The following is a 14,717-nucleotide window of genomic DNA, read 5'->3' as shown; positions in this document are numbered from 1 at the left end:
AAATCTGATAAAGAAACAAACGCATCTTCATCTTGGACGGTTTGAGAGTGTGAAAATTTTCAGCAATTGTTCATTTTTGGTTGAACTATTTCTTTAACACAAAAAAATTAGTAACATAAATCATCCAGTTTTCTTTTGGCAGCCTTCTTTCGACCAGGATTTATTCTTGATGAAGTTCTTCTTCAATGGCATCTCTTTTTCTTTCCGCTCCGCCAGCCATTTTTTTCTCTGTTTTTCCCTGTTTTTATCTTTAAAGTGGATGGTGTCTGTGTCGATGGACTCCTGTTTGAAGTCCGGGAAGGTCTTTCCTCTCGGCTCAGGCATTTTGGGCAAACGGAGGAGAGCAAAGCCACGGGCCAGAGCAGCAAAATCCAAGTCTGGACAAGGTGTATGTCATTTTAATCAGGTGAATTATCTTGGATAAGTATCTTATGAAAGGTTTAAAGCAATGTCACTCACCTTTAATGCGAAATATCAGACTACACTCGTGTTTGGCGTAGGCCTGCACATACGACACAAAGGCTTTCATGCCCTTCTCAAACATCGCTCTGTCACCTAAAGCCATCATCTTCAGTTTAGGCAGAACATCAACCACGTCTTTCACTGGAGGATACGTCTGAAGAGGACACTGTGGGAAAACACAAGTGCAAACACTACTTTACACTCAAACATATAGAATATAAAATATTGAGAATGCAATAATATTAGGCACTTAAATGCATGTCTAATGCATGAACGTGAGTTTAAAGCCTAATTTTGTACACTATTTATAAAAGCTAGATGCTCCATCTGATAGTTTATCTATGAAATGAAGTTTCTCTCTCACTTACCTTTTGATTAATGGACAAGAAATTTACATACGACTCTTCCATTGACGAGTGCGTTGCCCTGGTTTCCGATTCGTGCAGTTCGTCCACACCGATGCACAAAGGAACTAATGGACGGAGTATTAAATTTGATGAGAAAAATTAGCAATACATGCACAAAGCATGCAAATAGTATGTCACCTCTGTTTCATTTCAGAGTTATGTTTATACACTTATAGTATTCATTCATATTTTTAATTAGCTTTTATTTTTATATTTCCATTGTAACTTTAGTAATTTGATGTGCTTGTCATTTTAGTTTTTTTCTTTAGTATTTCTATATAACTTTAATTTATTTTTATTTCTGTTTTAGTCATTTCACTTTAAACCTTTTTATTTCAGTGTCAATTTTTTTAACAAATATTCATATTTATATTTATTTGAGCTTTATATCAATTACTGAAAATAATTTTTAATAGCTTTAGTTAACAATAACAACAATGCTTTGAAATGCATTGATTAAAACACAGTGTTGTTACCTAGAAAATGCTTTGCTATGTAAACCAATTGAGAAGTTTTGACCTTTAATGTTACCGATTTAAATAAAAGCAGTACATGACATTAGGCATTTTGTAATTATTTTTAAGAGCAGGTTTAAAATAAACTAGAGCTATATGCATATCTAATTTATTTTAATAAATTTTTGTATTTCCTCTATCTACATGTTGTCAGGGTGAGAGTGACCTTAAAAATATATATATATATATATATATAAATTATATATGTGTATTATATTAGTTTTATGTGAGTTTTTTTTTGTTAAGAAAAGCATTTTTAGGTTCCTGTGAATTAGCATATACTATACTCTGTATATACTTTCTATGTACAATGTATATTTTATCAGCTTTTTTTGTCTGGAATCATGTTTTGTGTACTGCCTCTATCCAAATGAACCAATAAATAAATAAATATGCTTAAGTTTAATATTTAATGTTAGGGGTTTGTTCAATTCATTAGGTATGAGCAATATAGTGGTGCATGACAAACCACTAACTGGATGTCAGCTGACTTTACAAGCACTAATCAAAGCATAAAATAAATCACGTAATAAACTATTCCAAGCGTTTGTGAATGTAATAAAGACTCAAAAGTACATACTTTTGAGCTCAAGCGTGTTCATGAATGTCCTGGTTACTTTGCACTGCTTGGTGGGTCGTACTGAAGCACCCAGTTCTGGTATGTCGATGCCTCTGGCCATGACGTCTGTGCACACGAGAATCCCACTGCACACATCCATAATGCATTTATTCTCCGTCTTTAACTTCCTCTCTGTAAACAGCTAGAAAGGCATCACACTACATTACCTCTTCAGCGCCCGGAAATCTGCAAAGATCTTGTTTCGTTTATGCTTCATCTTCCCGAGGATGCTGACATTCTTGATCAAGACTTTCAGGGCTTTACCGAAGTACTCCACACAGGCAAAGGTGCTGTGGATACAGAGAATATGATGCTGTTAAGATGGCTGAACAATATTATTTACATTACATTAAGTGTGTGAGAAAAGATTTACACTGCTGTCCAAAAATTTGAAATAATTAAATTTAAAAAGGGGTCATATGATGCGATTTCAAGTTCTCCTTTCTCTTTGGAGTGTTACAAGCTGATTGTGCATAGATGAGATCCCTGAAGGTGCAAAGATTAAAGTCTCAAAACCAAAGAGATATTCTTTATAAAAGTTAAGGCTCATTCAAACACGCCCCCACATGTCTACATCACGGTGTGAGAAGACTTGAATATATACGCCCAAATATATACACAATGAAAGAAGGTGGAACTTTTATTCTCGCTGTAGTAATGTTGCTGCCACCATGTCCTGAAGACGCTGTGTTTCATTGTGAAAGCGAAAGTACTTTGTTTGGGCTTCCAAAAGAAGATTCAACTAGAAATATGTGGCTAAGCTGTATTTACTGTTCAATGCAAATATTTGAGTGTGCAGCGCATTTTACGGAGGACTGTTTCCTGAACCTGAAAGATTAGATGCTGGCTTGCACAAAGGCTGTTTCTCTAAGGTGAGGCAATTCCAACTTTGCAAGGACAGTCTGGCGCTTTTGACTCTCAGCCTGTAAGTATGTTTTCTTATTTGAGAATTTGAGTGAGTTTTGAGCAGTGTAGAGTAGTGCTTGTTTGGCGTTTCTACAAATGCAGACATGATGTTATGCTTACGCGGCGCAACGTGTCATTATAATCAGTAATTATGTCCCCACCGGATGCAACAAATGCTTAGTTTATAATGGGTTTTATTGTTTTTGTGTTGTTGCGCTGGGACACGGCATCACAATACGGTGAGGGGCGAAAAATTTCCGTCACACGCTTGAGGTATTCGGCCAATCACAACGCATTGGATAGCTGGCCAATCAAAGCATGCCTTGCTTCTCAGAACGGTGAGCTTTGTAAAAATCGACGCGTATCAGAAAGGCGGGGTATAGAGGAGCAACAATAATGTACAGTATGTGGATAATAATGTTTTCTGAACCTCAAACTGCATAAACACATTGCATTACATCAAATACACAAAATAATGTTCTTTTTAGCGACGTCATATGACCCCTTTAAAAATTTAAATTGAATTATTCTTTTAAATGTTTCTGTAAGAAGTCTCTTCTACTCACCAATGCTGCTTTTATTTGATAGAGTAAATAGATAATTACATGAGTATCTGATACAGAAATATTGTGAAATATTATTACAGTTGACAATCACTGTTTTCTATTTTAATATATGTTAAAATGTAATTTATTCTGGTGATCAAAGCTAAATTTTCAGCATTGTTACTCCAGTCTTCAGTGTCACATAATCCTTCAGAAATCATTCTAATATGCTGATTTGCTGCTCAAGAAACAGTTCTCATTATTATCAATTTAAAAAATTTATTTTGTGGACGTTAAAAAGATAAATTGGCATTCAAAACCATGTGGTATGTCAGTCTTAGATACTTTTATCTAAAAAAGATAAAGATACTAAAAAAGATACTTTTATTCAGCAAGTATGCACTGAATTGACATTAAAAAACATTTTTGTTACAAAAGATTTCTTAAAAAAAAAAATACTTGTTCTTTGAAACTTTCTGAAATCTGGAGTAACGGTGCTGAAAATTCAGCTTTGATCACAAAAATAAATTACACTTTACTAAATATTTTTTAAATAGAAAACACTTTACTGTATTTTGATCAAATAAATGCAGCCTTGGTGAGCAGAAGAGACGACTTTTCAAAAATATTAAAAAGAATATTAATGATTCCAAACTTAATGTGTGGCAATCAGTCTAACAAACCTGAAGAACACAAGCTGCTTCTCGTGTTTGTGCTGCCTGAGAAACGCCACTAAAGAGTTGAGCTTCTCCTCTGCTCGACATATCTGCACATAATAAAGCAAATGTTAAGATAAATAATTGGGAATTAGTTCAGACAAGTATGGCCAACCCAATTTGTTCATAATGAGAAAGGAATGTGAATTAAAAGTATGAACGCAGCCAATACTTATTTCATGTCATAATTAACAGAGCAGTTACAGTTTCTGAAACGCCCCATGAAACTGCATGCATGTGCATAAGTGAATGAGTCCCTGCTGGTTACAGACCGCTCTAGATGACTCACTGTGTAATAATTGCTGAGTCTGGCCGGTGTTTTCTGCACGCTTGAGGCTGCCACTCCTTTCTCCTTCACTATGATTCGCACAGGGTTGCGCAGACCAGCCCTCACCAACTTCTCCAGCTCTTGCGTCTGTGCCAGACAAAAGCCCTGTGCGCCGCTGCTTGGGTAAATTACCCAGAATAGTGTTTAAACTGCAGAGGCGAAGAAAAAATCTGCATTAGCTCCACAATCCACTGTTATTCTCATCTTTGGAGTCACACTTGTGATCCTGGTGGTCCTCTGCAGTGAATGGGTGCCGTCAGAATGAGAGTCCAAACAGCTGATAAAAACATCACAATAATTCACAAGTAATCCACACCACTCCAGTACATCAATTAACATCTTGTGAAGTGAAAAGCAGCATGTTTCTAAGAAACAAATCCATCAAGACATTTTAACTTCATCCATAATATTGCATAGTATTTTACATTGAAAATCAGAATCAGAATGAGCTTTATTGGCCAAGTATGTTTACACATACAAGGAATTTGTTGTAAGCTCCACAGTGCAACAGAAAGACAGCAACAGGACACAGATAATAAAGAATAACAGCAATTAACCAAAAGGCAATGTACAAAGCAGCAAAAACACAATATATAATATAGACAACTATGTACAGTATGTACAGGTCAAGTATGTGCAAATTAGAAATGAGAAAATAAAGATAAAATAAGTGAGTGTGGTGAATGGATAGTGTATTATAGTTGTGTGTTCCACGTTTATTGTTGAGTGTTCATGAGATGGATTGCCTGAGGGAAGAAACTGTTCCTGTGTCTGGTCGTTCTGGTGCTCAGAGCTCTGTAGCGTCGACCAGACGGCAACAGTTCAAAGAGGGAGTGTGCTGGATGTGAGGGGTCCAGAGTGATTTTGCCAGCCCTTTTTCTCACTCTGGATAAGTAGAGCTCTTGGAGAATGGGGAGGGTTGTACCAATGATTCGCTCAGCAGTCTGGACTACCCTCCGTAGTCTTCTGAGGTCAGATTTGGTAGCTGAGCTGAACCAGACGGTTATTGAAGTGCAGAGAATGGATTCAATGATGGCAGAGTAGAACTGTTTCAGCAGCTCCTGTGGCAGGTTGAACTTCCTCAGCTGGCGAAGAAAGTACAACCTCTGCTGGGCCTTCCTGACAATGGAGTCTATGTGAATATCCCACTTCAGGTCCTGGATGAGGCCGATCAGTGTGGTGTCGTCTGCAAACTTCAGGTGCTTGACAGAGGGGTCTTTAGATGTGCAGTCGTTGGTGTAGAGGGAGAAGAGCAGTGGGGAGAGAACGCAGCCCTGAGGAGCTCCAGTGCTGATGGTTTGAGTGCTGGATGTGAATTTACCAAGCTTTACTAACTGCTGTCTGTCTGTCTGTCAGAAAGCTGTTGATCCACTGGCAGACGGAGGTGGGGACGGAGAGCTGGGTCAGTTTATTCTGAAGGGTTTCCGTGACGATGGTGTTAAAATCGGAGCTGAAGTCCACAAACAGGATCCTCACATAAGTTCCTGGTCTGTCCAGATGCTGCAGGATGAAGTGCAGTCCCATGTTGACTGCATCATCCACAGACCTGTTTGCTCTGTAGGCAAACTGCAGGGGGTCCAGTAAGGGTCCAGTGATGTCCTTCAGATAAGCCAAAACCAGTCTTTCAAATGATTTCATGGCTACAGACGTTAGAGCCACAGGTCTGTAGTCATTAAGTGCAGTAATTTTGCCTTTCTTTGGGACGGGGATGATGGTGGAGCGTTTGAAGCATGAGGGGACTTCGCACAGCTCCAGTGATCTGTTGAAGATCTGTGTAAAGATGGGGGCCAGCTGGTCAGTACAGATTTTTAGGCAGGCTGGTGACACACCGTCTGGGCCTGGTGCTTTCCTTCTTTTGTTCTTCCTGAAGACCTGGCACACATCTTCTTCGCTGATTTGAATCGTAGGTGTGGGGGAGAGAGGGGTTGCTGGAGGTGTGAATGGTTGTGTGGAGAGGTGTTCAGGGCGGGTGTGGGGTGATCTTTCGAAACGACAAAAGAACTCGTTCAAGTTGTCTGCCAGGTGTTGATTCTCCAGAGTGCTGGGGGATGGTGACTTGTAACTGGTGATATCCTTCATTCCTATCCACACTGAAGCAGGATCACTGGAAGATAATTTTTTCCTGAGCTTGTCAGAATATTTCCTCTTTGCCACTCTGATCTCCTTTTCCAGTGTGTATCTGGCCTGTTTATACAAGACTTCACCCCTCTTTCTGTAAGCATCTTCTTTGGCCTGACGAAGCTGTCTGAGTTTTGCAGTGAACCATGGTTTGTCATTGTTATAGATTAGACGAATCCTGTTAGGAATGCACATATCCTCACAGAAACTGATATATGAAGTTATAGTCTCTGTGAGCTCGTCCAGATCGGTGGCAGCAGCTTCAAAAACAGACCAATCAGTGAGGTCGAAACAGGCTCTGTTTCATCAGTCCATCTTTTAACAGATCTTAATACAGGCTTTGCAGACTTAAGTTTCTGCCTGTAGGAGGAATAAGATGAACCAAACAGTGACCAGAGAGTCCTAAAGCTGCTCGTGGAGCAGAGTGATATGCGTCCTTTATCGTTGTGTAACAGTGATCCAATATATTACTCTCTGGTGGGACATGTGATGTGCTGTCTGTATTTTGGCAGTTCGCGTGAAAATGTCTTCTTGTCTAAATCAGGAGAGAAATCTGCACAGATAAAGCACTGTTAACAAGCCAAAACAGTTCTAATCAAATTTGTGAGTGAGTTTTGATGTGAGAGGAGAATAGAGGATGCTTTTTATTTTTTTTACTGGAGAAAGAAATATTATAAAATAATAATATTACCTTACAAACACGCAGCTTTCACTTCACCTGACGTTAATTGCTGGACTAGAGTGGTGTGGATTACTTGTGGATTATTGTGGTGTTTTTATCAGCTGTTTGGACTCTCATTCTGACGGCACCCATTCACTGCAGAGCATCCACTGGTGAGTAAGTGACGGAATGCTATATTTCTCCAAATGTTTTCCAATGAACAAACAAACTCATCTACATCTATTTTTATTAAATTAAACAAATATTAAAAACACATTTGTATAATATTTTTCAATCAATGCAGTATTTAAATAAAAAACAGAGCAAATGTATTTGAAATCCAGTGAATGGAGGTAGATTAGTGCTATCTATACTTATTGAATAACCTTGTGATACCATGGTATAACTACCAGATGCCTATATTCAGAGAGAGAGAGTTATTTTGTGTGTGTGTATGCTAATTATACAGCAACTTATTAAAACACCCAATGCATATTATAACAAAAGTGATACAGACTCGAGAGAAAGTGTGGTTAAGCTGCCAAGCAATGTAAAATGAAAAGCATATATTTTATTTCCTAATATTTTGGATGTTTTCTGGCAGTTTTTTTTTTACAGACTGATGATTTGAGATCATTACCTGGTTTCAAAGCCCATGTCCAGTCTGCCTCATCCAGGACAAGAACATCCAGAGACTTCCCAGCGGTGGCCAAATCAAGCCCATCGGCCTTCCTCCTGAACATGTCCTCCAATCGCCCACGGGTCGATATGATATTGGCTCTACGAATCGCACATAACATTGTATTTGCTTATTTTATTTGACATTTAGTTTTAGAAAAGAGCAGTCCATACACTCACCCCTGAGTCTTAAACTTCTCTACATCCTCAATAGGGTTGCTACCAATTAAAAGAATCTGTCTAAAAACAGACACACATTGTTAGATTTACAAGCTAAGGCCATCAGATGGAGTAGATGTTTCATTCTCACCTAAACTGAGGAAACCCCTGCAGAAATCGTCCCATCACCTCGCTGATCTACAGTGCCAGCTCACGGGTGGGTGTTATGATCAATGCACCGACCTGACAATACATCACAATAGAAATCAAAATGAATTACACGGATACAACGCAAGCATCTGATGAATAACAAGACAGTTACTGAAATATCAAATTCATCGTCTAATACAGACCTGCATCTTTTTTAACTTTTCTTCTCGCTTTAGGAGAATTTCTAATGCAGGAATCACAAATGCCAAGGTTTTCCCGCTGCCAGTCACCTGGAATCACATGAAATATTATTGAAGTAAGTCTTAATAACTTTCGTTAATACAGCTTTATGCTCACCAAATCTGCATTAATTTAATAAAAAATATTTTATTTAAAAAATTAAAAAAATGGTTACTCCTTAAAATAAAACCTGTCATGCATTTTTTGATGAACATATTTAATCAACAGCATTTTTGTAACATTATAAATGTCTTTACTGTCATTTTGAAACTATTTAACGCCTCCTTACTGAATAAAAGTATTAGTCTCTTTATTTTAACCATATTGACCCCAAACTTTTGAAAGGTTGTGTATTAGGGTTTTGACAAATACGAAGCAGCAAAAACTGTTTGCAGCATTAATAATAATCATGTTTCTTGAGCAGCAAATCAGCATATTAGAATGATTTCTGAAGGATCATGTGACACTGAAGACTGCAGTAGTGATGCTCACAGGAATAAATTAAAATGTACTCCAATTTAAAAGATATTTGAAATTATAATATTTAACTTTTTACGATAAAATAAATGCAGCTTTGAGGAGCATAAGGTTCTTCTTTCAAAAACATTCAAACAAATATGAAATATTATCAGACAGCTGTCACATTATGATAAAAATAAACACATATTCAAATACTCACCGCTTCAGCAGCCACATCTTTATTAATCATAAAAAGAGGGATGCAGGCAGACTAAAATCTGAGAAAAGCGCTGAGAAAAGTAACAGTTACCACGTGACAACGTTCTACAATCATTTATACATGATGTAAACAAAAAATAATCATCAAATACATGGCAGTAAGACACAATTTTTGCTGCGAGTTTCCATGTTGTGCATCCAAATCAACACAGACTCTAAAGGAGACGTTTTAAGAACACGTTTTATGTTTATTAAATCAAATCCATATTTGACATACATATTCATTGAACTTCTGAGGTTTACAGTTTTATCATCAGTTCACCAGTAGTCTTACCCAAATTATTTTGCATTTTTCTTAATGTAAGAGTTGGTTTAGACAACAAAAATGGTACAAAACTACATAAAGTACTTCCTGTGTGAAGAGACTGGAGATAGAGAAAGAAAAGAAATTGGGACTACCCTGGCTAAACATTTCAAAAACACACCAGAAAATCTGCAAAAGTAACGAAGCAGTCATTTTACCACTTCACCAGCATCAGGTTTAAATATGTGCCATGAAGGTTGTTGTTGGCATAACTAAAAGTGATAATGAGCAGTGAAAATGACATGAAATGTGCTCGCAGTGACATTTCCTGACTTATATCAGCGACCGCCAACTTCCCAATCGCTCACAACATTGTACATGTTATGGTTTAATTACATCATGCTATTTCCATACAATCTTAAACCATGTTCTTGTATTGGGGCAACACCACATCATCACCTGTACTTCATTCTCATAGTAATGTGCATCGTAACTGTACTGGAGACGAAACACCAAGCAAAAAAAATAAAAATATATAATATAAAGATGACTGTTCAAAATCAAGTCGGGCTAAAACAAACTCAATGAATTAACAATTCAAAATCGCACCCTTTACCAAAACAATGAAGAGAACTACAACTGGGGCAAATAAAAACCAAAACACAGACTGGTGGACTAGCGAACAACCAAGTTCTTCCCATCTCTGTTGAATTGGACATCCAATTCATAGAACTGGTAAATCTTGGACTCGATGTGTTTGTTGTGGAACACAGACAGGATTTTATACGACTCTCCGCACTTCAAAGAATCTCTTCAGGTAGTAAATCTGTCCGAGGGTCATGGCCACCAGCACCAGAGCCTCAAAGAAGGACCACAGCACCACCCTGCTGTTCGTGTTGTCATTGACTAGAGGACAGAGATAAAAATACACAGCAAGTTTAACATACACAAGTTAAAACCGATCAATAAATAAAGTGAAAATAATTTTTTAAAATTGTATTAAATAAATTCCATAAATAATTCCAAAGTCCATTTAAACATACAAATGTGTTAAATAAATAAATAAATGAATGGCCATTTTAAGTATATTTTTTCTGGGTTCACGTCATGTAAAAATAAAAAAGGAATATTTATAAGAAAGAAAGAAAAAGAAATAATTATTCATGCCATTATGAAATTTTTCATCCATTCAGTTATTCATGTCAAAATTAAAAAAATAAAATAAAAATAATTACAGGCCATTTAAACATGCATATTATAGCTGGATTCACGTAACAGCAAAATATTAAAGCTGGGTTAGTGTCATGTCAAAATAATAATAACAACAACTATTATTATTATCATTACTACTATTAAAAGGCCATTATGTAACATCAAAATTAAATAATTCTAAGACTATAAAAACATACATATAGCTGGGTTCATGTCAGGTAAAAATTACAATAATAATAATTTAAAGGGCATTTAAACATGCATATTTTTTGCTGGGTTCAAAACCCTGCAAAATAATAATTGCTTAAAAACAATGACAACTGTGGTCACGTGATTAGTGAGGATGTCTTACTTGCGCGGTGTATTCTCTCTCTGACCTCCATGTATTCCTGCTCATGTTTGACCGCCGTCATGGCAACCGCCAGCTCGTTGATCATCTCCTCCAGCTTATTCTGATGAGCTGGAAATAAATTAATAGCAATTTACTCTTATGACTGTATCAAAGTGCATGCAGCATGCAAATACAATGCCTTTACAAACAACAGTATAAAAGTTTGGTACCAACTGTGAACACACGTACACATGCAAGAGTTTACAGGTCATAAACAGCTGTTACATGAATAAAAACCCTTATGTATAGAGCATAAATGATAAATACCAGAATGGCCTACAGTTAAAAATACAAAACAGGCAATGAGAACTTCAAATAAACCTCTTCTATGATAACACAACCGTTCATGTTATATCTGTAAAACAAACTCCACACCGTACTCTGTTTAGGGTTCATCAGCAGTTTTATGAGCTCATCAGTCTGTGAAACATTCAGCTCATTGGTCACACTGTCTTTATACACACAGGTGCGAATGTAAGTGCAGATGCTGTTAGATTTAAGCTTAAAACTCAACAGATGTTAAAATGATCTTCTGTACACTCTATTCCTACCATCCCAGCTGTCACCACCTCCTGAATAGGGAAGAAAGCCACATTAGAAGCAAAAAAAAAAATGTTAAGTTAATTTCAGGACTGTATAAGTACTAAAAAACACAAATATAATTAAATACTTAAAAAAACAGTCATTTTAGAATTGATATACAATTATAGCTTCCAATTATTTTGATTTATTTTTTATATTTCACTTTCGTTAAAACAAAAAATTCATGTCTATATAGTTTTTATTCAATTTCATGTCGGCTTTAGTTATTGATGAGCTGGAAATAACTTAAAATGTACTCAATGATTGTATCACTGCAAATATTTCTGCATATTCAGCATGCAAATGCAACACCAATTTAATTACGTTTATAGTTTTCACTTATTTTGAATTATTTATTTTTATATTTAAATTTTAGTAATTGTCAAGTTATTTTTGTTTTTATAAATATCCATTTGTTTTTTATTTTAGTTTGTCATATTACACTAAATAAAGAAAGAAATAACTAGCTAAAATGAAAAGTTTTGATATTTGAGATTCAGTTACTTTTGTTTCTTCATTTTTATTTATTTTTTGTTTTGCCTATAGAAATCAATTAAGGCAACTGAAATATTATAGAACAGTGCAGAAAACCTGATATTCATTATAGAAATTTCCACAAATAGTTTATTTTCCATGACTTTTCCAGTTGCCTGAAAGCTCCCAGGTTCATCGTGACCGTGAGAACTCTGCCATATGGAGCAAAAGAGAGGACACTACGAGAAACAACCTTCCCAGAAACCCCTGCATCAGTTCATGCGCTCACCCTCGGTCTCCATATCCTGTCCTTTGGGTGCCTCGCCGATGTCGATGGTGAACATCACAATCTTAGGGGTCATGGTGGACATCTTGTTGCTGAAGCAGAACTTGTAGGTTCCGTCCATATGGGCGGCTACAGAATACTTGCCACTGGACTCACGGTCTCCTTTATAGATCTGCTTCCCATCCGGACCTGTTATCTGTTCAGGACAAACAATACATATTGACAGGTGCTCACAACTTCACAAAAACCCACAAATATACACTATTAATAGTTTATATCCATGTGTGTGAGTGTGTGCATATACAGTGGCGGATAAAATTAGAACACTAGTATTTTCACCAGCTAAAAAAATTGATTTAAATATCAGTTTACATTTCCAAACATTGATTTTGCCATTAATTGTAATAATTCAGTGAGATTTTTGTCTGACAACAGCCAGTGCTCCACACAGAGATCTGATCATCATCCAGTCTGAAGAAACAGAACAAACTGAGACAGACTAAATCCAGGAGAACCGTGGCAACGTCTCCAAGACGCTTCAAGAAACCCACCTGCAAAGCTTCCTGGAAAACTCTGCACAAGTGCCCCGAGGGCAAAAGCTGCTTTAAACACAAAGGATGCTCACACCAAATGTTGATTTCATTTAGTTAATAGTAATTAATTGATAAACAAAATCTATTTATGACAGCATCCTCATTTTACAGCATTTTTACACAAGTGTCTAAAACTTTTAACAGTACTGTAGCTTTGCAGGTAGATTTCTTGAAGCGTCTTGGAGACATTGCCACGGTTCTTCTGGTTTCTTCATGTCATTCCAGACAGACTGGATGATGATGATCAGATCTCTGTGTGGAGCACTGGCTGCTGTCAGACAAAAACCTCACTGGATTATTACAATTAATGGCAAAATCAATGTTTGGAAATGTAAACTGATATTTCCTGCTGACACACTACAGCAAAACATAGAAATAACTGACTTAAAACCATTTACAGCTGGTGAAAATACTGAATACATGGCACTTTAAGAATATCTAAAGTACTAAGCAAACTTTTGTATTACAAATGGTACCAGAACAAAAAAATCATGGTAATACCACAGTACTTGTGTTTAACAACCATCTGGTGGAAGCAAAGGGAGACCAAACAAAACCAGAGTACTCCAACTTTCACCTTAACCCTTCTAAACGTTATCAATAAACACAATGCCTTACATTAAGACTGTATTTAATCTAGTAAGTAAGCATTAATAATCACTAACAGCCAGGAATTAACTTCCGGCTTCATCCACCATCTGGAGCGAGCAGACATAAGACACCTGCAAACTTCCTACAGCGCCTGTTTTATGGGTTATTGTTTATTATTAATGACATTTATTAATGCAATACGTGTATTTTGATGCCCACCTCCACGTCGATGTCCAGAAATCCTCCCTCGGCGACCTCAAACATCAGGCCCATTTTGGTGCCCGAGTTCACGCGCTCATGGAAACACTCCTCCGCGTGAGCGTCGATGCTCACAAAATAGCCATTGGCCGTGTAAGACAGCGCGCCGAGGAGCACGACGAGTTCCGAGAGCGTAAACATGTTTGGTGCGCTGTATTAATGGAGGATAAAACCCATAAAAGAGACTTTACGCCGCTCTGGACCGATAAAGGCGGAGACTGGCAAGCGCTAGCTGCGCTACTGATGATGCCACGTCAAGATTTAGACGAGTCGCCTGAAGGGACAAAAAGGCCACAACGTAGTTCGCGTTTGCAAAAAACGAGCGGAGCAGACGATAGAGTTCCTCTAAAACAGACGATACAGACATTGACTTGAATTGTGTAATTGTATTTTGTAACTACACAAACTATTTATTTTATTATATTTATACAAATTATTTCGGAGCGATTTGGCTTTTTTGTTAAAAAGAAACACTAAACTAAATCCAGCTTAGAGGAAAAGTACATTTTTCTTTGATAATGGTGGTTAAAATGTATTTGTTTATTTAAATTAAATGTAATATATTAATTTAATATTATTACAAATGTATCCTACGTATTATATAGAGAGAATTGTTTATCCACAAAGGTAAAAAATAGAAATATTCATTATTTTACAAGAAATAGCAAAACAAAAAGACTGTAAATTACCTTAAATCTATCCTTTAATTGATTCATAAACCATATTTGTATATTTTCTTTCTTTTTGTTCTCTTCTGTTAATATTATTGCAGTATGTTTATCTCAGTATTTGTTGTTGTTTTTATGGTTGTATGTTCAAAATGTTGCAATAACAAATGAGATAT

The 14,717-nt window shown here is 36.6% G+C and overlaps 1 protein-coding gene and 1 pseudogene across 2 annotated transcripts; both read right to left on the bottom strand.

Annotated features, from left to right (window-relative positions):
* Nucleotides 1-120: 120 nt before the first annotated feature.
* On the bottom strand, nt 121-9,866 carry LOC306866257 (ATP-dependent RNA helicase DDX55-like; annotated as a pseudogene). The gene is made up of 13 exons: nt 9,855-9,866; nt 9,184-9,234; nt 8,468-8,554; nt 8,266-8,357; nt 8,136-8,195; nt 7,918-8,057; nt 4,460-4,647; nt 4,138-4,220; nt 2,171-2,293; nt 2,002-2,089; nt 831-934; nt 460-628; nt 121-377 (listed from the first exon to the last, which is right to left on the bottom strand). The product of its transcript is annotated as an ATP-dependent RNA helicase DDX55-like (transcript).
* Nucleotides 9,189-14,157, bottom strand: LOC306866129 (transmembrane emp24 domain-containing protein 2). Its single transcript, XM_079411158.1, has 4 exons — nt 13,835-14,157; nt 12,435-12,627; nt 11,051-11,158; nt 9,189-10,392 (listed from the first exon to the last, which is right to left on the bottom strand). Exons 1-4 carry the CDS (start codon nt 14,012-14,014, stop codon nt 10,268-10,270), a joined length of 606 nt encoding a protein of 201 aa, XP_079267284.1. The 5' UTR covers nt 14,015-14,157; the 3' UTR covers nt 9,189-10,267.
* Between the last annotated feature and the right edge of the window lie 560 nt (nt 14,158-14,717).

Source organism: Barbus barbus, assembly GCF_936440315.1.
Source record: "Barbus barbus genome assembly, chromosome: 47".
NCBI classification, from domain to species: Eukaryota; Metazoa; Chordata; class Actinopteri; order Cypriniformes; family Cyprinidae; genus Barbus; species Barbus barbus.
The sequence above is the reverse complement of the archived record's forward strand: the minus strand, read 5'-3'. Positions and strand labels throughout refer to the sequence as shown.

Bases quoted from the DNA above. Each gene is read 5' to 3' on its own strand.
- LOC306866129 (XM_079411158.1), bottom strand. From the start codon at position 14,014: ATGTTTACGCTCTCGGAACTCGTCGTGCTCCTCGGCGCGCTGTCTTAC. The intron at 11,159-12,434 runs GTGAGCGCATGA...ATTTATTTCCAG, and splicing joins ACAGGATATGGAGACCGAGG to CTCATCAGAATAAGCTGGAG. The intron at 10,393-11,050 runs GTAAGACATCCT...TCTGTCCTCTAG, and splicing joins AGAGAGAATACACCGCGCAA to TCAATGACAACACGAACAGC.